The sequence below is a fragment of the Lithobates pipiens genome, unplaced genomic scaffold (assembly GCF_037356315.1).
Source record: "Lithobates pipiens isolate NorthernLeopardFrog02 unplaced genomic scaffold, aLitPip1_a1.2 Scaffold_19, whole genome shotgun sequence".
NCBI lineage: Eukaryota > Metazoa > Chordata > Amphibia > Anura > Ranidae > Lithobates > Lithobates pipiens.
The window spans coordinates 31,188,235-31,212,736 of record NW_027507764.1 but is presented as its reverse complement, the minus strand read 5'-3'; the positions used below and the strand labels follow the sequence as shown (position 1 = coordinate 31,212,736).

Sequence of the window (24,502 nt, the reverse complement as noted above, 5' to 3'; positions counted from 1 at the left end):
TGAGAGTCCTACATTATCTTGACGACATTCTCCTCCTGGCCGAAAGCCAACAAACCCTGCTTTAACATCGAACAATACTAACCTCCACACTTCAACAGTTTGGGTGGATAATAAACTGGAAAAAGAGCAGCCTGGTCCCAGCACAAATTTTTTTTTTCTCAGGGGCCGAACTGGACACCTGTTTCAACACGGTCGGACTTCCCCAAGAGAAAATAGAACCGTTGGCGGCAGAGTACTTGTCTGCCAGAACGTGTCTAAGCATCCTGGGTTCAATGTCTTCCACCTTTCCGATGGTCCAGTGGTCCCAGTGGAATTCAAGAATCTTCCAAAATTCATTCCTAAGACAGATGAACGGTTCATCGATGAACCAGTGGATAGTTATCAACCAGGCGGTAAAAAAAATCTGCGTGGTGGTGGACTCGAATCAACAACCTGACACGCTGTCGTCCCATAGTACCCTCACTACTAGAAATAATCACGACAGATGCCAGCCTCCAGGGGTGGTGAGCACATTATCAACAACAAGGGGCACAGGGTTGTTGGTCCTTTCACCCACAGGGTATAGTCTCAAACATTCTGGAGCTCAGGGACGCCTGGCAGGCCCTCTTAACATTCGGACCACTCCTTGCAGGGAAGAGCGTTCTCTTACGCATGGACAACACTGTGGCTGTGAACTACGTTCACAGATAAGGAGGTACCTGGAGCGACACGCTTATGGAAGAAGTTCACCCTATACTCAAATGGACTCAAGTTCTGGCGGATATGAAAGCACTATATGTTCCGGCAGTACAGAACCAACTCGCGGACAATTTGAGCCAAATATTTATATTGAATAAAGAGTGGTCCCTCAGTCTTCAAGCTTTTTCTCTTCTTACTCGCAGATGGGGGATTCCCGATGTAGACTTGGCAGCAACTCCAGAGACCAACAAATGTTCCCGATTCCTAGCGAGAGCCGCCTATCCAACGTCGGCAGGGATCAACTATCTTCACCACCCATGGAAATTTCACCCCTAGAGTTCCTGAAACTAGGTCTGGAGAGGGGACTAGGTTCAAGCACTGTCAAAGTCCAAGTCTCTGCCCTGTCCGCAATAACGGGAATCAAATGGGCCTTGAATCCCCTCATAATTCAATTCCAGAAAGCATGCCTGAAAATAAGGACACCCAGGAAACCAACTTTCCTGACTTGGGACCTATTAATTGTTCTAGAAGCTCTGTCAAGGGAACCCTTCTTACCTCTAAAATCGGTATCCTTATGGGATTCAAATTATCATTTCTGGTCGCAATAGGGTCTGCCAAAAGCGTTTCGGAATTACAAGCTCTGTTAATCAAAGAGCCGCATCTGTTTATTTACCCGGATAGAGTCGTTCTCAGACCCTCGGATCAGTTTATACCTAAGGTATCATCTACCACCTACTTCAACTCGGAAATCAATCTTCCAGTTTTCCTTACTAGTGAAAGGAACCCACACCCTTTGGACATTAAATCCGTTATCTCCACCTACTTAGAAGCTACCAGACCGTTTAGAAAGACTGAAAACCTTCTATTTATCCCACATGGTGCAAAAAGAGGTCAGACAGCCTCCTAAAAACAATAGCTTCTTGGCTAATTAAAACCATCAAAAGAGCATACCTAATTAAGCTGCTCCCAATACCGGATGGATTGAAGGCCCACTCGACTAGAGCAGTGGCGACCTCCTGGGCAGTGTACTGTAGAGTGTCCTCAGAAACCATTTGCAAGGCAGCAACTTGGTCTTCCAGAACCACATTCATGTCACACTACAGAATAGATCCAGCTCAATTAACGACGGTTGAGTTAAGGAAATCAATCATTCAAACTAATTCTTCCATACCCTGTACTTGAGTAAATAAAATCTTCTGAAACCACCCACCCACATAGCGAGTTATTACCCAATGTGTGTGCTGCCATGATGCGTCAGGAAAATGGAAAATTGTATACTCACCTTTGCGTAATTTTCCTTTCTTGATCATACATCACGGGACACAGGAGCTTCATTACATAGTGGGTTATATAGGCACCTCTGGTGATTGGACACTGGTTGACCCTAATTAAGGAGAATTCCTCCCCTATATAACCCCTCCCATCTGGGAGGCACCTCAGTTTTTTCGCCAGTGTCTATGGTGATGGTCACGTAAAACTTTAGCTCTATGCAGGTCCCTGCGAGGGCCTAAGGGCTACAACAAACCGGATCCATACCTCGGGCCGATATTTGACTCCCAAGATGGTATGGTACCCGGGCCTCGTCAACCGAAGAAGCAAGGTTTTGCCTGTAAGTCCTCTCCATTGGAAGACTGGGCTCTGGGAAAACCAGCCTTGGTGTACTGTTTATACAGAGCGCACAAAAGTTTCTGGCAGAGCTTTCTACATGGCCCAGGTGGGAGGTTCCTCCGAGAAGGAGCCCCAGATATACCTGAAGTTTGGCTAACAATACCCGCCGTGATGGGTGAAGGCTGGAATTTGTCTGGTTCAGCAATTCCTGCGGCGGGGACAGGTAAGGGAAGTTATCCTGTATATTTAATTATATGAATGGATTTCTTCATTGTGAGTAGTTGTATGTCTTACCTGGTTTCCACCACTAGAGGGAGTAAGAGCAGCCTGATGCATACTTACATGCCTTTCAATACACACGCTCAGTGAAAGCCTGGTTTCTCCAGCTAACTCACGTCTCCATTGCAGTCCCTGCCACAGATGAAGGTAAACAGGGGTCCCACGCAGTTCAGGGGTCCCACGCAGCTCCGTTTTGGGTTCTCCTTCCCCCACTGGATTCCGCGGTCCTCATGCACGCGCGCAGGCGCGTGCACGTGTGCCGGGCGCGCTCCCGGCCTAATGGAGGAGGGGGGGGTGTGGTTGCGAGCTGTGCACGTCAGTGTGCATGGCACTGTTCTGCGCAGGCGCCAGGCGGCAGTTTTAAAAAGCCCAGAGCGTCAGGGGGCTGTAATGGGAGACACAGGAGCTGTGGGCAGTAAGCATCCGTGGGGATTGGATCCAGGAAACCTTAAGACACCTACTTAGCATCAGGTTGTGCAGTTTAAGCATACAGTGGTGTGAAAAAGTGTTTGCCCCCTTCCTCATTTCCTGTTCTTTTGCATGTTTGTCACACTTAAGTGTTTCGGAACATCAAACCAATTTAAACAATAGTCAAGGACAACACAAGTAAACACAAAATGCAATTTGTAAATTAAGGTGTTTATTATTAAGGTGAAAAAAAATCCAAACCATCATGACCCTGTGTGAAAAAGTGATTGCCCCCTAAACCTAATAACTGGTTGGGCCACCCTTAGCAGCAACAACTGCAACCAAGCGTTTGCGATAACGTGCAATGAGGCTTTTACAGCGTCCTGGAGGAATTTTGGCCCACTCATCTTTGCAGAATTGTCCTAATTCAGTCACATTAGAGGGTTTTCGAGCATGAACGGCCTTTTTAAGGTCATACCACAACATCTCAATAGGATTCAGGTCAGGACTTTGGCTAGGCCACTCCAAAGTCTTCATTTTGTTTTTCTTCAGCCATTCGGTGGTGGACTTGCTGGTGTGTTTAGGATCATTGTCCTGCTGCAGAACCCAAGTTCGTTTCAGCTTGAGTACACGAACAGATGGTCGGACATTCTCCTTCAGGATCTCTTGGTAGACAGCAGAATTCATAGTTCCTTTTATCACGGCAAGTCTTCCAGGTCCTGAAGCAGCAAAACAGCCCCAGACCATTACACTACCACCACCATATTTTACTGTTGGTATAATGTTCTTTTTATGAAATGCAGTGTTCCTTCTACGCCAGATATACTTGGACACACACCTTCCAAAGAGTTCCACTTTTGTCTCATCGGTCCACAGAATGTTGTCCCAAAAGTCTTGGGGATCATCAAGATGTGTTGTGGAGAAATTGGGACGAGCTTTGATGTTCTTTTTGCTCAGCAGTGGTTTTCTCCTTGGAACTCTGCCATGCAGGCCATTTTTGCCCAGTCTTTTCCTGATGGTGGAGGCATGAACGCTGACCTTAACTGAGGCAAGTGAGGCCTGCAGTTCCTTGGACGTTGTTGTGGGGTCTTTTGTGACCTCTTGGATGAGTCGTCGCTGCGCTCTTGGGGTAATTTTGGGCGGCCGGCCACTCCTGGGAAGGTTCACCACTGTTCCATGTCTTCGCCATTTGTGGATAATGGCTCTCACTGTGGTTCGCTGGATTCCCAAAGCTTTGGAAATGGCTTTATAACCCTTTCCAGACTGATAGATCTCAATTACTTTCTTTCTCAATTGTTCCTGAATTTCTTTGGGTCTCGGCATGATGTGTAGCTTTTAAGGATCTTCTGGTGGACCTTACTGTGTCAAGCAGCTCCTATTTAAGTGATGCCTTGATTGTGAACAGGTGTGGCAATAATCAGGCCTGGGTGTGGCTAGAGAAATTGAACTCAGGTGTGGACAACCACAGTTATAGTATGTTTTAACAAGGGGGGCAATCACTTTTTCACACAGGGCCATGATGGTTTGGATTTTTTTTCACCTTTAATAATAAACACCTTCATTTACAAATTGCATTTTGTGTTTACTTGTGTTGTCCTTGACTATTGTTTAAATTGGTTTGATGTTCCGAAACACTTAAGTGTGACAAACATGCAAAGGAACAGGAAATGAGGAAGGGGGCAAACACTTTTTCACACCACTGTATATATTATTGTGAGACTTTAAGCACAACAGTGATTGCACTTGTACTAGTACCTCTGCTTTGTAGCCTAGTACTATGTCTCCTCGTAAGAGGGTCTCAGGGGGAGGTAATAAGGGCACTGGTAAATCACTACCTAGGTCCAGGGGTTCCAAAAGTGCCTGTAAATTACCATCCCCCCCTGCAAGACTGGAGCCAGCCTCTCAAGACGAGTCAGTGCCCCTGTCGGGTTTTGCAGCCTCTCCTAATGTCGCAGCCCCGGTTTATGTCACTGAGGACTCCCTTAGGGCTACATTGGAGGGTTTTGAAGGGAGAATCATGAATTTTATTTCTGCTTCCCTAAAAGATAGCAGGAAAAGGGGTAGATCCCCTCCCTCTGCTGAAATCCCTCTCTCAGATGATTCTTCTGAAAATGAGGAGGGATCCCTATCTTTGGATAGGGATCATGAGCAGTCGGATGAGTCAGAGGAAGAGGAGATAGTCCCCTCCTCCCAGGCGCTCAGAAAACAGGTGCAGTATTATACTGAATTGGTGCGTACCACATTCAGAATGCCTGCTGCTGAAGTCGCTATGTCCTCTGTCTCTTCCCTGGGAGTCAGGAAAGCCCCACAGACTGCCTATTCCTTCCCAATTCATCCCTTAATGGATAAATTGATGTATGAGGATTGGGGACATCCCGATAAACTGTTTGCTCCTCCTAAAAGGTTTTCTATGCATTATCCTGTGGAGGAAAGTTTCACCAAGAAGTGGGGGGTCCGTTGGATAATGCGCAGGTATTCAAGGATCCAACTGATAAAAAGCTGGAAACCTTATTTAAAGCCTCCTTTTCCATGGCTGGCACTGTGGTGCAACCTACAGTCGCAGCCGTGGGGTTGTGTCAGTTCCTCAAGGAACAGGTTAAGCGGATGCTTGGGCTCCTTCCCAGTGAGGAAGTAGAAAATTATGCAGAATTGCCTCACATTCTGTGTTTCATAATTGATGCGATTTTGGATTCCGTCCAACAAGCATCACGTTTGTCTCTCATGTTGGTTCACATGCGAAGGGCCCTATGGCTAAAGAATTGGGCAGCTGAGCTGTCATGCAAGAAGCATTTGACTGGGTTCCCGTTTAAAGGGGAGCGTTTGTTTGGAGAAGAATTAGATAAGTTCGTCCAAAATATTTCAGGAGGTAAGTCTACTCTCCTTCCAGTCAAAAAGAGCAAACGTCCTTCATTCAGGCGTGCTCTTTCTCCCGAAGCATCAAGCTCTAAACAGTGGCGACGGCCTTCTCAGTCCTCCTCTACTAGAAAGGCTCAAGGCCGAGCCCAGGGACAGAAAAAGACTTGGGGGCGAAAGCCTGCCAAGCAGAGCCCAAAAACTTCCTTGTGAAGGGGCGCCCCCGCTCGGCAGAGTGGGGGGAAGGCTCCTGCAGTTTGCAGGCGCCTGGCAGGAAGAGATCCAGGACAAGTGGGTGATCTCTTCAATATCTCTGGGCTACAAGCTAGAGTTTCAGGAGATTCCACCTTCTCGTTTCCTAAGGTCAAGGATCCCCAGGGATCCAGTAAAGCAAAAACTGCTATTTCTGGCCTTAGATCAGTTACTATCCCAGGGTGTGATAGTAGAAGTGAACCCGAAAGATCAGGGTTCTGGTTTTTACTCAAATCTCTTCACCGTTCCAAAACCAAATGGAACTGTCAGACCTATCTTGGATCTGAAGGATCTGAACCGGTTTTTACATATCCGGTCCTTCCAAATGCAGTCAATTCGCACTGTGGTCTCCTCCCTGCAAGGAGGAGAATTCATGGCATCAATAGATATCAAGGATGCATATCTCCATGTGCCAATTTTTCCCGCACACCAAAAATTTCTAAGGTTCGCGGTAGAACGGCGCCATTTTCAGTTTGTGGCCTTGCCGTTCGGGCTTGCTACAGCCCCTTGAGTCTTCACAAAGATTCTAGACCCTCTCTTAGCAATCTTAAGAGCTCAGGGCATAGCCGTCATGGCTTATCTAGATGACTTGCTTCTCATGGAGAAAACTGCAGCGTTCCTAAGTCGCAGCGTCACCAAAACGCTAGAACATCTAGAACGCCTAGGTTGGATCATAAACCTAGAAAAGTCGTCCCTACAACCGACTACCAGGTTGGAATACCTAGGTATGATCATCGACACCGCTCAGGGCAGGGTGTTTCTTCCAAGGCTAAAAGCCTTGGCCATTGGGGATCTAGTGCGCCTGATTCTGGGCAAAAGATCTTCCTCCATTCGGTTGTGCATGAGACTGTTAGGGAAGATGGTCGCCTCCTTCGAGGCCGTCCCATTCGCCCAGTTCCACTCAAGGCCTCTGCAAGGATGTATCCTTGCGGCTTGGAACAGGAAGCCCCAATCTCTGGATCTTCCTATGCGTCTATCCCCAGAGACACGCAAGAGTCTTGTCTGGTGGTTACAAACCAAGAATTTGCTGAAGGGCAAAACTTTTCTTCCTCTCTCATGGAAGATTATCACAACAGATGCCAGCCTGACAGGCTGGGGAGCTGTATTGGAGGAAACATGCTCGCAGGGGAAATGGTCTGCGACCGAGAACCTTCTGCCCATAAATATCTTGGAGATCCGGGCAGTTTACATGGCACTCATGGAGTGGTCTTACAGACTGCGAGGTTTCCAGGTTCGGGTTCAGTCCGACAATGCCACCGCAGTGGCTTATATCAATCACCAGGGCGGTACCAGAAGTCTGGTGGCCCAAAAAGAGGTGAATCGCATACTTGTCTGGGCAGAAAAGCATGTTCCGTGTCTTTCTGCAGTCTTCATCCCAGGAGTGGAGAATTGGCAGGTGGATTTTCTCAGCCGCCAGCAGTTGTGCCCAGGAGAATGGGCTCTGCACCCCGACGTGTTTCAGAACATATGTCACAAGTGGGGTACTCCAGACGTAGATCTGTTTGCATCCAGGTTCAACAGGAAGCTGGACAAGTTTGTATCAAGGACAAGAGATGCACTTGCACAGGGGTCAGATGCTCTGACAGTTCCCTGGGATCAGTACAATCTGATCTATGCCTTCCCTCCGAGCCCGCTTCTGTCGCGGTTCCTGGGAAGAGTCAAGAGGGAGACAAAGTCGGTCCTTTTGGTGGCCTCGGCTTGGCCCAGGCGACCATGGTACGCAGAAATCATGAAGTTGGCAGTAGGCAGGCCATGGACCCTCCCTCTCCGGCCAGATCTGCTCTCACAGGGTCCAATCTACCATCCTGCTTTACGCAGTCTGAATTTGACGGTTTGGCTGCTGAGACCCACATTCTGAGAGACCGGGGCCTTTCGGGGCCAGTCCTTTCTACTCTGGTCAATGCCAGAAAGCCGGCCTCCAGGCTTATTTATTACAAGATCTGGAGGACATATGTTTCCTGGTGTGAACTCAGGAAATGGAATCCTAGAAAGTATGTCATTAACAGAATCTTGGCCTTTCTCCAGTCAGGCCTAGAAATGAATTTGGCCATAAGCACTATCAAAGTGCAGATTTCGGCCCTGTCAGTATTTTTTCAAAAGCCGCTTGCATCACATTCCCTAGTATGGGCTTTTATCCAGGGGGCTATGCGGACAAAACCACCAGTTAAACCTCCGGTATGCCCATGGGATCTGAATTTGGTTCTCTCGGCCTTACAGGGGCAACCATTTGAACCTTTGCATCTGGCTCCTTTAGTTCTCCTGACTAAAAAGCTGGTTTTCTTAGTAGCCATATCTACGGCTAGAAGAGTATCAGAGTTGGCAGCTCTTTCCAGTAAGGAGCCGTATTTAATTATCCATAAGGACCGGGTGGTCATGCGTCCCAACAGGTCCTTTCTACCTAAGGTGGTTTCGGGTTTCCATTTAAATCAGGATGTAATCCTACCATCCTTTTTTCCGGACCCTCAGTCCACAGAAGAAGAATCTTTACACACTTTGGATGTGGTTAGAGCAATCAGTATTTATCTTCAAGCAACTGCTCAGATAAGGAAAACTGATTGTTTATTTATTTTGCCGGAAGGCCCTAGAAAGGGCCAGGCGGCGTCAAAATCCACTCTCTCAAGGTGGATCAGGCAAGTTATTTCTCAGGCCTATGGTTTAAAGGGGAAGATTCCTCCTTTTCGGGTGAAGGCGCACTCTACTAGGGCTGTTAGTGCTTCTTGGGCAGTGCATCACCAGGCCTCCCTGGCTCAGATCTGTAAGGCTGCGACTTGGTCATAAGTCCACACATTCACCAGATTCTATCAGGTGGATATCAGAGGGCAAGAGGATATCGCCTTCGGGCGCAGTGTACTGCAGGCTGCAGTTTAGGTCCTCCGGTCCCTGGCGGTCTATATTCATGATCTGTGTCTCCCTCCCCTCAATCTGAGCATTGCTATGGGACATCCCACTATGTAATGAAGCTCCTGTGTCCCGTGATGTATGATGAAGAAAATGGGATTTTTATATACAGCTTACCTGTAAAATCCTTTTCTTGAGAGTACATCACGGGACACAGGGCTCCCGCCCCTCTTGGGTTTTACGTGGTTTCTTATTGCTTTGCTACAAAACTGAGGTGCCTCCCAGATGGGAGGGGTTATATAGGGGAGGAATTCTCCTTAATTAGGGTCAACCAGTGTCCAATCACCAGAGGTGCCTATATAACCCACTATGTAATGAAGCTCCTGTGTCCCGTGATGTACTCTGAAGAAAAGGATTTTACAGGTAAGCTGTATATAAAAATCCCATTTTCCTGATGCATCCCATGGCAGCATATGGAAACCCACCCTTCTAAGGTGATAGTTACTGAGAATGCAACGGTGGACTCCTCTTCAAATCTTATAGCTAACCAGTCCTATCAGGTTGTGGAGGCGGAGTCACAACCCAATGTGTGTGCTGCCATGGGATGCATCAGGAAAGGTGAGTATACAATTTTTCGTTTTCTTGCATTTTTATATCCACAGAGCTGGTGTGGGTGAGGCGGTAGAGATGGTCAGGTTGGGCCTCAGTAATCACAGGTTGCAGGTCTCTCTCCCACTCTCTTATGTATACAGGTTTTCCTCTAGGCTCCACCGATTGCAACATCCCATATAAAACAGAAATTGAATGTGGAATCCTGGGGGTTGACATACAGAGCTTCTTAAAAGGGGCCAAGGAGGAAGGGAGCGGGTGACTTGAGGCAGACTACAAGTAAAATGTTGAAGTTGTCTGTAACACCAGTCATCTAACGGAAAGCAACCATATTGTTCTCTAAGTCTAGCCAAGGGTAACAGCCCCTGGTCTTTGTACAAACCTGCCACATCTCACTTCCCCATCAGCCACCCAGAAGCAAAAAAAGGAGAGGTGTTCCCCTGGAGTGAACCAAGGGGTGCCCCCTAAGGTAGCAAGAGGGGAAACCAGAGGGGCTCGCTGTCTCAAATTATTTAAAGCATCCTATAACTTCAGAGCATGAGTGGTAGAGGTAAATTCGGATAGCCCTTGATATTCCCGGGGGAGCCAAGGAGCATGGGATAGATTAAGGTCAGCCAAAACATTTTTGAGTGGAACCCACAATTTAGTGGTCACATTATGGGGCCAGTCCAATATCAATAGCTGCCATGTTCAAATATCAATTTTAAACCAGATAACAATAGGTAAACAGCCGCGCTAAACTGCATTAAATGAATTATAAAACAAAATAACAATGTTCTAATAAAACTCTACCATAAATAAAAACTGCCCAGTGATAACTGAAGAAAACAGAAGTCCATATAGAAATAAAAGGACCAAAGGTTGCCCCAGGTGTAATTCGATGATCATCGAATAAAAGAAAAGCAACAAATCTTGGAAGACCAAGATGAAGAATTCACCAAACTTTATGGTTACACCACAGGACCTGATGACTGCATCTCAGAATGATCCAGTGATTCAAGAAATTCTTAAGCCCCGTACACACGAGAGGACTTATGTCCGACAGACTTCCGAAGGAGTTCTGCCGGAGTTCTGCCGGAGTTCCGACAGAGTTCTGACTGACTTTTCGACTGAACGGACTTGGCCACACACAATCACACTAAACTCAGACGGATTCGAACGTGATGACGTACGACTCGACTCGAATAAGGAAGTTCATAGCCAGTAGCCAATAGCTGCCCTAGCGTCAGTTTTAGTCCATCGGAATAGCATACACACGAGCGAATTTTTTGAAGGGACCGGGTCCGGCGGAGTTCCGTCAGAAAAATTTGAAGCATGTTCCATATTCTAAAGTCCGTCAGACTTTGGCGAATCAAAAGTCCGTTGCAGCCCACACACGATCGAATAGTCTGACGGAATCAGTCCGTCAGACTTTGGATGTTGAAAAGTCCGCTCGTGTGTACGCGGCATTACCTACTTACACGATTCCAATACCACAACCCCCTATGAAATCAATTCTGACGAAACACGTAGGGTGAATCCATCGCCTGTGATGCCACGCCACACTCTTCTCGAGTGAGGAAGTGTTTAAATTGTATCAGGATTTTCTACATGATAAGCGATTTATCTTTTTATCCATTTGAGTGCTGCTTGATCCATTCTTATTGAGGTGGAGATTGCTGTGGATGATTTATTAACCCTTTGAGGCTGACAGCTCAATTGCCAAACACGAGAATGTTAGGCAAATAAATTCGGTGAGTTCACTGAGTGTTTTTTCTATTTATGGTAGAGTTTTATTAGTACATTGTTATTTTGTTTTATAATTGATTTAATGCACTTTAAGTGCCGCTGTTTACCTATTGTATTCTGGTTTAGGTGAATGCAATTGGATGAGGCTAGCGGGTGATCTCCTCGTGTTTTCTCCCTCACACTTCCCAGCACTGACTGCACATTGTCCATATGTGCCACTACCCCTGTAAGAGTTACAAATGTCAGGGTTCCCCACTGCCGCACAGCCAGTCACATAGCATTTTCAACTTGCATCCAGACTCAGAAAACAGTCCTTGAGCTCGTTTTTGTTGTTTTATTGAAGGGTTAATAAGGTGGATTGGGGTTAGGGGTTATAGGATGCCCAACTTGACAGTAAAAAAACGAACCTGGGACAACTTCCTTCCTATTTACAGCTCCACTTGATCCTCTGTACAGCTTCACTTGATTCACTCCTTTTAGTAGAAACGAACAGTCTCTTGTTATCTCAGCAAAAGCCCCTTACAGGCTAGGAACTCTCAGTCCCTTAGATAAGTAGCAGATGTGGAATGAACTGCATCCTGAAACTCCTTCAGCTTCTCTGTAGACACTGGTCCCAGCTCTACTTCTTACAGGAAATGCTAGCCTACCTGGCTGCCTCTTCACCAGCCCGCCTGGCTGCTACTTCTTCCCAGTCTACCCCACTGACACTGCACCAGTCCAACCCAACTGACACACTGAAGTTCTCCCAGGGCAAGGTAGAAGTCTTAAGCACACTGATGTCTTTAAGAGAGACCTGCTACATGGTTCAGTCTCTCCCTTTGTCTGTCCCTGCACTGTGCTGATCTACTCACTCTGCCCTTCCTTGCTCCTGCTGCCTCTCCGGAAAGCCTCCTTCCAACTTCTCCTGTGATAGGATCTTTCCAGGCCCTGGCCTGAGGTAGAGCCTCTCCCCGGCAGGGGTCACTCGAGGGCCACCGACAGACTACCCCAGCACTGCATCTCTATCTTCCACCTGACTCCCTTCCTGGCATGACTCATACATATTTAAAGCGGTTGTATACCCGCACCTTTTTTTGTTTTAAACCAAAAAAACCTGCAAGGCAAAGGCATAATGATCTAGTATGCAGCGCATACTAGCTCATTATGAAATACTCACCTTAGAATGAGACCTCGACATCTGATCCCGGTCCACGCCGAGGGAGCTGACATGTTCCCTCTGCGTTTTTTCCAGTTATCGCGGCTCCGGCGCTGTGAGTGGCAGGAGCTGCGATTACGTCTCTCCCTCGCGTGCGCGTGGGAGTCTTTTTCCCGTCAAGGTCTGGCAGCGTCTGCCAGGCCTTCAGCCTGGCCTTAACAGCGCATGTGCCGCTGGCGTCAGCGGCTGCATGCAAATTAAATATCTCCTAAACCGTAGAGGTTTAGGAGATATTAATTTGACCTACAGGTAAGCCTTATTATAGGCTTACCTGTAGGTAAAAGTAAAAAAAAAAGGGTATACAACCACTTTAAGGACCCATTTAGACCCCTGCCAGGCCCACTTCCTGAGGATTGGCTAAGGGCCCTTAAATATGCAAGACAACCCTCCTAGCTTCCGCCCACTAATTTCCAGAATATTCTCCAATACTCTAGAACCAGAGGGGGCACCAGAGAGCTGCCTGGATGAGTCATCCAACCCTGAACTCTATTGAACCCTGACTCAGATTCCATGGCTCGGGCTTAGCCCTGAGCCAAACTACAATTTACCTGCATTACCACTAGTAGCACACTGAAGGGTGATACACATACACAGACAGATCTTCCAATGACAAGGCACTGACACTGAGCTCCATTTAGGAGCAGGTGTGGTTTTATTACAGCCATAGTGTTTTTTGTTTATGTGGTTAATAAATGAGCATAGCTTATATTATAAATCATCTCTGAGAGTTTAATGTCTCCATCTTGTCTTTGTCAGGAGTCACATTTACAGATTGGAAAGTCACCTCAATCAGTGTCAGCTTCCAGTTCTCCTGCACTCCTCAATGTCCCGATACCTGGAGATTTACTGTGCAGTTGTGTCCTACTGCAGATTATTATCGGGATGGTTACTCCTGTAAAGATTTATATGGTAAAGTTGGGACATTCACCGATCTAAAGCCATACTCTAGATATCATATACAATCCAAACTTCATACAGGGCTGGAACAATTCAACCTGGTGAACAAAGTTATCTGGACGGATGACTCAGGTGAGAGAATGGTCTGTTCTTATACAAGTATTGTCTGTTCTGATATCAGCAAACATCGCACATAATACTCAGCTTGTCAGGTCATTTAGCAGAATCCTCAAAATATAATACTGCTGGGATAAAATATTTAGGAAGCAACCTGCACCCGAACCCTCCACCCTGCATTTTAAATACGTTCTTCAATAAACCATGAAGAGATCCCTAGACTGCAGCTAGTTGGAGTTTCTCAGTGAGCTACTGGGACTAGAAACAGGATGGGCAGCCTCTAAACAGGAGGACCCAGTTTATTTCCAGCGGCTCCTGAGGGGTTCATTGGCCACTGAGTGTTCAAAGTTATGACCTTGAACACTCAGTGGCTTCATTATTAGACACACATATATCATTCAAATGATCCCTGATTTGAATTAAAGTGACTCCATTGCTCTCCCTCTTTGACTGAGTTTGGGGTTTGGGCAGGAGGCATAGAAGAATTAGGAGCAAGGTCTGGTGGAATAGTAGGTATAGGAGCGGAGTCTGGTGGAATAGAAGGAATAAGAGTGAGGTCTGATGAAATAGGAGGAATATAAGTGGGGTCGGGTGAAATAGAAGGAATAAGAGAGAGGTCTGATGAAATAGGAGGAATAGGAGCAGAGTCTGGTGGAATAGAAGGAATAGGAGTGGGGTCTGATGAAATAGGAGCAATAGGAGTGGGGTCGGGTGAAATAGAAGGAATAAGAGTGAGGTCTGATGAAATAGGAGGCATAGGAGCAGAGTCTGGTGGAATAGAAGGAATAGGAGTGGGGTCTGATGAAATAGGAGGAATAGGAGTGGGGTCAGGTGAAATAGAAGGAATAAGAGTGAGGCCTGGTAAAATAGGAGGAATAGGAGCAGTTATTGGTAGAAAAGAAAACATAGAGGTTGGGTATTGGGGAATAGAAGGAATAGTAGTGGAGTCTGGTGGAATAAAGGGAATAGGAACAGAGTCTGTTAGTATTGAATGAATAGGAGCGGAGTTTGGTGGAACAGAAGGAATAGAAGCAGGCACTGGTGGAATAGAAGGAATATACGTGGGGTCTTTTGGAATAGATGGAATAAGAGTGGGGTCTGGTGGAATAGAAGGAATAGGAGTGTACGCATTATTGGTTGCCCCTCCCAAGGACTATGTCCCTCCTTACATAAGAAAATGGGAAACGACACTAAATAAGAAGTTTTTTTCAGGTACAACATAGACAGATTATAAATTTAGCGTTAAAATCCTCAATATCCACTAGGGCCCAAGAAACTAACTTTAAAATTATGAAAAGATGGTATTGTACATCTTCCATACTTAACAAATACTACCCCGACAATTTCAGATAAATGCTGGAGGTGTCAAGAGGAAAGAGGGACGATACTTCGCGTTTTTTGGTCTTGTCCAAGACTGGGGTACTTCTGGAGGGAAGTAAGGCGGATAATACAGAAATTTACTGAGTTCAACCTTCCGGAAGACCCAGTCCTTTTCTTGTTACATGTTTCAAATATACCAAGAAAAACATTGTAAATCAATTTTGCGCCATCTTTTTAATGCCGCTAGATCGTGTATTATACGACAGTGGCTGGATACGAGACCTCCAACAATCTTTTCGTGGTTCACACGAATCGAAGAGGTGAATAGGATGGAAGAGTTGCTATTATTGGCTAATAACCGATATGAGACTTACCTAGAAACATGGGCCCAATGGAATATATTTAAATCTTCGGAGGAATGGAAGCTCCTCTTTGTACCCTGAAGAGACTGGAGAGAGAGGGTTGGGAAGAGAGAGCTGATTGGGGCCTCCACCTCCCCTGTCGATGGTTAGATCTGGATAGATCTGCTTGTGACTCAATCTTATAATTTCCCTTTTTTTATTTTTTATTTTTTGCTTGTTTGTCTCTATATTGTGTTGGGTTGGGTTTTCATTCTTTTGTTTGTTTTTTGTTTTTTGTTTGAGGCTACTTTACTTAGAAGAAAAAGGGTTGTCTAAGTATAAAGGGGGAGATAGGCGATATGGAGGACAGAATGTGGTTTACTTTAATATTAAAGTTGTTGTTGTACTTAAGATAGGATTATCCTGTATTTTTGATTATGATTGGATCTGATTGGTCTCTATATGTCTGAAATATATGATTAATGAATTGTTATGTATTGGTATACTGGACAAGTTAAAATAAATAAATTGAAAAAAAAAAGGAAGGAATAGGAGTGGGGTCTGGTAAAATAGGAGGAATAGGAGTGGGGCAGTGGCCGCCCATCCACTAGGGACACACCCCCCTATCCATGAGTCCGGGCCCCTGATCTACATGCAGGGGCACTGGATACATAGATTCCAATGGTAGGGTGTTTTTTTTAAGCACGTGATTAGAGCCAGAGGCTCTAAAAGGCTTCAAAAAAGGGTGGGTTCAGGGCACAGAGCACTGCGTTACAATAAAGCTTTTTTTTTTGGAAACAAAGAATTTTTGGATTTTTTGGGATACAAAGAAAAAAACACAAGCAGATGTGCGTCTTTCTCTGTTTAATATCTCCATATTTTAGTTCTGCGGCTCATTGCAGGGGGAAGGAGACACTGACCTCTGTGTGTACGGACAGTTTACAAATTCTGTAAGATTTTATTTTCCATCCAGTTACAAGTCAACCTGAAATACTGAAAGTTCCATCAATGGAAGATAACACAATTAGATGGAGACTGTCTGAGGAATGGGGAGAAATCACCGGGTTTCAGGTAAAACCATCCTACATTTTCCGTATTTTATTCCTGATTCCATATTGACCAGTTACCGCTTACATGTTGAAGACTAATTGCCTTATCTAAAGTTAATGGTTAAGAGTTAATTTTATTAGAATTTTAACCACTTTAGCCTCGGAAGGATTTATCCCCTTCCTGACCAAAGCACTTTTTGCGATACGGCACTGCGTCACTTTAACTGACAACTGCGCGGTCGTGCGACGTTGCACCCAAACAAAATTGACATCTTTTTTCCCCACAAATAGAGCTTTCTTTTGGTGGTATTTGATCACCTCTGTGTTTTTTTTTTTTTTGCGCTATAAACAAAATTTTTTTGAAAAAAGCAATATTTTTTACGTTTTGCTATAATAAATATCCCCCCAAAAATATATATAAAAAACATTTCTTTCTCAGTTTAGGCTGATATGTATTCTTCTACATATTTTTGGTTAAAAAAAATTGCAATAAGCGTATATTGATTGGTTTGCACAAAAGTTATAGCGTCTACAAAATAGGGGATAGATTTATGGCATTTTTATTATTTTTTTTTTTTTTAGTAATGGCGGCAAACTGCAACATTATGGCGGACACATTGGACACTTTTGACACTATTTTGGGACCAGTGACATTCATACAGCGATCAGTGCTATAAAAATGCAATGATTACCGTGTAAATGACACTGTCAGGGAAGGGGTTAAACACTAGGGGGCGATCAAGGGGTTAAGTGTGTCCTAAGGAGTGATTCTAACTGGGGGGATGGGCTACGACTGACATGACAGCGATCACTGCTCCCAAAGATAGGGAGAAGTAGATCCCTGTCATGTCACTAGGCAGAACAGGAAATTGCCTTGTTTACAAAAGTATCTCCCTGTCCTGCCACTCTGTGACACGATCGCGGGCCCCCGGCGGAGATCATGTACCTGTACGCCCATTTGCCCAGCCGTGCCATTGTGCCAATGTACATTGTCGTGCGCTGGTCGGCATGTGGTTAAAAGGGAATGCATTTTAGAAAATATGTTTATTTTTTCATGGTAATTTACCTTTCTTACAGGGTGTATTTATGACACAAGATTCCCAGAGCACTGTGAGTTAACTAACAAGAGGACACAGCAATGGTTGTTTCCTTTCAGACACAATGGGGTTACTTTACTAAAGGTAAATAGTAAGGGAATTTCCCCTTAGCTTAGTGAATGAGGTGAAGCTCAGCTAGCTTGTGCAACAGAAAAATTGGATTTTTGTACTCACCGTAAAATCCATTTCTCTGAGTTCATCAATGGACACAGCGCCTCCTTTATCTTGATCATTGGGTTATATCGCCTCTGCAGGAGTAGGACTAGGCAGAACAAAAATCTTGGCTACAATCCATGGGCTGTCCTCAGTTAGCATATAACCCACTTCCTGCTCTAGGTATTCAGTTTAGTAGCAAGTAGTAATAGAAGTATCAAAAACTCCATAGAGGGGTGGGTGCTGTGTCCGTCGATGAACTTGGAGAAATGGATTTTACGGCAAGTACAAAAATCCTATTTTCTCCTTCGTTCATTGACACAGCGCTTCCTTAATCTTGACCATTGGGGCATTCAAAAGCAGTGCCAAAGAAAATGAGGGGTGGGGAAAATAACCCAAAGTTAAACACAAGAGCCCTAACCAGGACACAGGAGCCTCAACCTGGTCACAGGAGCCCCATCTGATAAAATAAGATTTTTAAGAAAAACACCCCTCAAGAGGGAACCCCTCTCTTTAAACAGCAGCCTGAAACACTTTCAGCCAAGAGAAGCATCCGCAGATGCCAAAATATCTACTTTATAGAATTTAGTGAAGTTATGCACCAACAACCAAGTGGCCGCCTTGCAAACCTGTGATGTTGACGCTTGATGATGGAAGGCCCAAGAAGTACTAAGTGCCCAAGTAGAATGTGCCGTGACAAGGAAAGGAGGAACCCAACCTTAAATAGAATAGGCCTGAGTCACCGTTGTCTGATCCATCTGGAGATGGTAGCCGAAGAAGCGGCCAGCCCTTTCCTGACCTCCGAAGGGACTCCATGGCTGCCAAATACACCCGAATCGCACAAACCACATCCAAGGTATGCAAAGCAAATTCCTTGGGATGGGCCAGCTTGGTACACAAGGATGGCAACACATTCAATTCAGTCAAATGGAAGTCAGAGACAACCTTGGGCAGAATGATGGACAGGGACGAAGAACCACTTTATCCCTATGGAGTACTAAATAGGGACTGCGACAGGATAATGCCGCCAACTCCGCAACCCTGCAAGCCGAGGTAATAGCCACCAAGAATGCCACCTTCTGGGACAATGTAGGTAAGGGAATCTCCCGAATATTCTTGAATGGAGGTTTCTGGAGAACCGCTAGTACTAAGTTTAAATCCCAATGGTGGCAAAAGAGACTGTACCGGCTGAGCCACATGCCTGACTCCTTGAATGAAGGTACAAACTAAAGAGTGAGTGGCTAGGGGTCAAGGAAAGAAGACTGCTAAGGCAGACACCTGGCCCTTGATGGTACTCAGGCCAACCTCTGCTCAACGCCCCGTTGCAGGAAGGTCAAGATCAGACCCATAGAAAAGGAGCGAGAATAAGCTCCAATCGACTTACACCAAGAAATGTGCGCTTTCCATGTATGATGGTATATCTTACTAGAAGTTGACTTCCTCGCATTCAACATACTGTAGTAGGGATCACTGATCCCAACAAACCTCTATCTCTCAGTACTTGGCTTTCAATGGCTAGGCCAATAAAACCAGCAACTGTAAAGAGGGATGGTAAATCAGCCCTTGGAACAACTGTTCTTCTCTGAGCGGTAGCTCCCAGAGGATGTTTACAGCCACCAGAATGACCAAAAGACTTTCTCCCTTGGTCCTTCACCTGCACCGCAGAAGAGGAAGGTGTTGGCCCTGCAGTGGCATTAGGACGACTGCGGCGTCTACCAGAGGAACCAGTGAGATTGCCACGAGTCTCGGTAACTGCCTGTTGAACTAAACCTGCTGAAGGAGCAGAGGTTTGAGTAGAAAAAAAAGACTACCCTGGTCAGCATTAAATCCAGAGTCCGACCCAGATAATTACATTTCCTGGATGGCAATAGAGGAGACTGTGAATAGTTCGGACGACATCTGAACCTTATATCCACACTAGGAGACTCAGGGCCCCTTGAAGCGGACAAACTCTTTCCCTCTTCTGTGCTACCCCCAAAAGGATCAATTCATGGATCCCCTTGATGCTCATAAAGATGTCCCCTCCCCCCATTTATGGGTGAGGGCAGACCTTTCTGCTGAAGGGGTCTTGTCTGCGGGATTGGAGAAGCCAGCTTTAGGCTTACCAGACCAAGATTGCTTGGAACCTCTTGGGAAAGACTTGAGAGATCTGTTTCCCTTGTCTGCAGCCCAAAATAATTTCTTATGGGCTGAGAAGGAAGTCCCACTTTTGCGAGGGCCCTTCCCTTTCTTAGACTGTGGCAGGTAGGTACTCTTCCCCCCTGTGACACCCTTAAGGATGTCATCCAGGGTAGCCCCAAACAGGCAATCGCCTTGAAAGGGCAGATCAATGAGAGCTTTCTTAGCCCTTGTACACATGGTGGGACATTCCGACAACAAAATCCGCCGGATTTTTTTGACAGATTTTGTTTGAAAGTGGTGTTGCATACACACGGTCGGACAAAGTTGTCTGAAATTCCGATCGCTCAGAACGTGATGACGTTCGGTCATTGCGACAGGACTACATTGCGGCTAGTAGCCAATTGCTTTGGTCTCGTAATTTGATCTGAGCATGTGTGACACTTTGTCCAATCGGAATTCTCTACAAACGATCGGACAGAGTCCGATCGGATAATGTTGTCGGAAAACTTTATATCCAGCTCTCAAACTTTGTTGGTCAGACATTCCGACGGAAAAAGTCGGATGGAGCCCACACACGGTCGGATTATCCGACAACAAGGTCCGATCAGACCTTTTCCGTCGGAATGTCCGAACGTGTGTACAAGGGCTTAGAAGCTTGGTCTGAAGACCAGTTCTTAAGCCACAACACGCGTCTAATCACTACCGCTAAAACTGAAAGTTTGGAAAGCAGGGGAGTTGTATCTAAAGATGCATCACATATAAATTGCAGCCCTTGGACCAACTGGTCTGCCAAGTCAACATAAGCAGCAGGAACCTGCTCATTCTCCAGACCTTGGCACAAAAGCTTGGCCCACTCAGTCAGTGTCTGAGACACCAGGGCTGAGGCTAGGACCGGTCGCATTGCCGAACCTGCCATAGTACACATGCTACACGCCACGGACTCTGCTTTCCTATCAGCCGGGTATTTAAAGGATGAGGAATCCTAAACTGGAATCATTGTTGCTTTATTCAACCTGGAAAGTGGAGGGTCCACCACTGGTGGACTAGTCCACTATTTTAAAAGTGATTCCTCAAAGGGGTAAGTGTTTAGGGACTACAAAAGGTTGCTTTGGTTGCCCCCACTCCTTATAGCCAAACTTGTCAAAATATGGCAGATAAAGAAACACCTTAGCTGCACAAGGTGCCTGGTGTGCTGGTGTGTATCAAAAGGGACAGCCATGTCAGTGGCCACATTAGCCACATCCTCCATTTTTAATGTCTCACACACCACAGTAACAAGTGCGTCCACCAGCATTTATTTCTTCGCACCTGCGACCGTTGAGGAGTCATTGTCACTATCAGATGGATCAGGGAGCGTGGTATCAAGTCCCACTGGAGGGGCCACATTCACAGCAGCATCAGACTTAGACTTATGCCGCGTACACACGACCGGACTTTTCGACAGCAAAGGTCCGACGGAAGGAATCCGTTGGACAATACGATCATGTGTGGTCTCCATCGGACCTTTGCTGTCCAAAAATATGACAGACTTTAGAAATAGAACATGTTTCTAATTTTTCCGCCGGAACTCCGCCGGACCCAGTTCCTAACGAGAAATCCGTTCGCGTGTATGCTAGTCCGACGGACAAAAGCCGATGCTAGGGCAGCTATTGGCTACTGGCTATGAACTTCCTTATTCTAGTTCAGTCGTACGTCATCACGTTCTAATCTGTCGGACTTTCGTGTGATTGTGTGTGGCCAAATCCGTTCATTTGGAAAGTCAGGTAGAACTCTGCCGACTCTGCCGAAAGTCCTTTGGGTAGACCGTCAGACCTAGTCCGTCAAAAAGTCCGGCCGTGTGTATGCTACATAAGGGTAAATGGCCACCAACTTTTGCCAAAATGCTAGCAGATCCCCCATCAGGTCCTATTCCCACACTGACACACCAGCCCCCCCAGGGAACATCCACATAGGGGGATGGGGGAAACCCTTGCACTGGGACCCCAATGGCCCCAGGCACTCCAGCCCCACCAATCAAGGCAGTATACACAGCAGCACATGTGTCAGCAACATGTGTCCCCCCTCCCCCCACCTCAGGGAATACTGGGTGGGGGGGCGGTAGAGGGTAGATAGGGGGAACCCAGCTTAACTGAAGGATGGAAGGAGGGATCCTGCAGGCAAGTCTGACCATCCCTGGAATACCCGCGTCCACCCCACTCCCCGCACACAAGGAGGGAGGACTGTACTTGCCCTTTTACGGCTGTGGGTATAGCTCCAGATAGGACCCTCGCCACTGAAATAGGGGGCTGTTGGCCAGAGGGACGGTGCGACTTGGACCAAAACCCAGTCGCATTTGACTTTGCAAGACATTTAACTCGCAGGCCAGCCTCCGTCTGTTGAGGCTACGTCGTGGCTGGCCTAGCGCGTAGCTGTGGTCTGCGCGTGCTCACTGGCTGGAAAGGGCAAGTGATACACAAAGGTAATTACTGTGAGGGATTAGTTGATGGAGAAGGCACAGTTTTTAGGTGGAGGCAGGGTAGGCTTGTAAGATGGCTGACACCTGGCCCAGTTCCATGTAGTCTTCATAAACCGCCAGGCACGAGCCTTTACATAAAGGTTGTAGGGTGTCACAGGTTGATCAGCCCAAACCAATGCTGTCCATGTATGGATGGCAGCCTGAGGCCTAGTCTTTCCATCCTCCTGGTACTTACATAGTTAACCCCACTTCCTCAGGAGTAATCAGGCACCTCATCTACATGTAAGCTTTGAGGACCATGATGGCCAGGTTTTCACCACATCTATCACCTAATGTCCCAAGCATTGGCTTTGTTGAACACTTCTGATATATTATCACACAGAGGCTTCTTGTCGTAACAAATTCTTTTACTGAAATAACTCTTCTCTGCAACCAAAAATTGACATTATAGACAGAAGGGTGCGGGATATCAAAACATCACTTCGTGGTAAAAGTGGATATCCCAATATAATCCTTAGTAAAGAAGTGCCATCGTCCGTGATGAGTGTATACAAAAAAACGAGACTACTGGGGGGACTTATGGACTTTACAGGCCCCAGTACAGAACAAAAATGATTTTCATTAAACAGTTTTTATTATTCCAAAGATATACAAAAATGCGATTAAAAACCAGAAAAGGATGATACATTCATTAGCGGAGACCTCAATCAGCAAAAAATATATCATACTACATCTCATACAATAATATGGTTCAATAAAATAGCCAACAATAAGCCATTGGGAACTAGAGTGTAGATATATATTCACAGTGATGATATGCTGATATGAGTCCCTTGCTCATGCCCCGACATGTTTCGCGTCCCATCGACGCTTCTTCTGGGGCGCAATGAAGTTCTTAAAAGCAAAGAAGGAACATACATCACAAATAAAATACAGTAAAATATACAACTACATTTGGTTCATAATAACTAACAAATAATTAACATAGGGCAAGGTGCTGTCGAGAGACGATATGAATGTGCAACACATAGACAGTCATAATAGGGCACTGTGGGGACACACGACAATATAATATCAAAAATTGAGTAAAGATAAAAATGTATTAATTTACAAAGTTACCCTCCGGAGTGGGGGCTAATGACCAGTTAATATAGCATCTGGATCGCGAAGGAGATAGAGAGTCTGAAAATCAGCAACTAGAGATAAGATACATAAAAGGAAAAGGTTTGTATAAATGTAGTGCTTGATGCCAATGTATTATATATATATATATAAATGTCTATAATGTATATGATGATATGGTAGTAGCGTAAGGAAGGGCTCACCAACGTCTAGTAATCCATGACCTATGCATCTAGTAATACACCCCTTCCCGGAAACCTTCCTTTTCCTACCCCATACCTTTTACCTTTCCCTTTTACCTTACCCCCCAATAAATAGACCACACTGGAGTTTGGAGTATAAAATGGCCATAGCCATAGCAACCTTTATTTTAACCAATCTTCAACCAAAACCACATTTTCACCATACCAGGCCTCCGGCCGTTTATCAGCCCGGAGACAACCCACTTTCCCGCAGTGCCACCAAACCCGTATCCCAGCCTACCCTTCCGCTGGGATACACCAAAAAGGGGGCACATACCACCTATGAGCCCCCCCACACACTTCCATCACATCCGTTTCTTTACCCCGTCAAAGACCAAAGGCACCGTCTTTTGCTGCTATGACGACCCTCTTCACCGAACCTGCAAGAAAAAAGGGGACACCGGCAACAACCAGAAATACAATAAATATAACATCCTAACCTAAGGGCGGGTGGGTGGGCAACTTCCAAAACCTTGTGACCCACGCTTGCCGCTCGACTCCTCCCCACATTTAAATAGTGTTCCGCCCCCTTCCTCCTGACTCTCAGCTCCGCCCCTCTTTCACTTCTTCTATCTTAAAGGGGTTGTAAAGGTTCGTTTTTTATTTTCTAAATAGGTTCCTTTAAGCTAGTGCATTGTTGGTTCACTTACCTTTTTCTTTGATTTCCCTTATAAATGTTTTTTTCTTTGTTTTCTTTGTTCGAATTTCTCACTTCCTGTTCCTCCTCAGTAAGCTGTTTAGTAAGCTGTTCTGGCTGACTAACCACCAGCTCGGAAGATGGTGAGAAGTTTACTGAGGAGAAACAGGAAGTGAGATATTCAGACAAAGAAAAAAAACATTTAGAAGGGAAATCAAAGGAAAAGGTAAGTGAACCAACAATGCACTAGCTTAGAGCAACCTATTTAGAAAATAAAAAATGAACCTTTACAACCCCTTTAATTTTAACCCTGCAGGGGTTTTACTTAGCATCCGTCATGCCAGCCCTGCACCTCCGTCTTTGCCTTCATTTCCGTGCCTCCCTTTCCATGAGTTCCAGAGTAGTCAAATGTAAGAGGATAGAGACAGCTATCACATCTCAGTTCCAAACAGCAGGTATAGGGAGCCAGCTCATTGGCATATCCAACAATCAAGACCACATAA

The 24,502-nt window shown here is 45.7% G+C and overlaps 1 protein-coding gene across 3 annotated transcripts in view; it reads left to right on the top strand.

Annotated features, from left to right (window-relative positions):
* The window catches only part of LOC143995870 (uncharacterized), a 207,934-nt gene that overhangs the window by 130,283 nt on the left and 53,149 nt on the right, over positions 1–24,502 (top strand). For all 3 annotated transcript variants that reach the window (XM_077490596.1, XM_077490595.1, XM_077490594.1), the window contains 2 exons: positions 13,205–13,477; positions 16,097–16,194. In XM_077490596.1, coding sequence (XP_077346722.1) covers positions 13,205–13,477; positions 16,097–16,194 — 371 coding nt within the window. The remainder of the gene's footprint in view (positions 1–13,204; positions 13,478–16,096; positions 16,195–24,502) is intronic.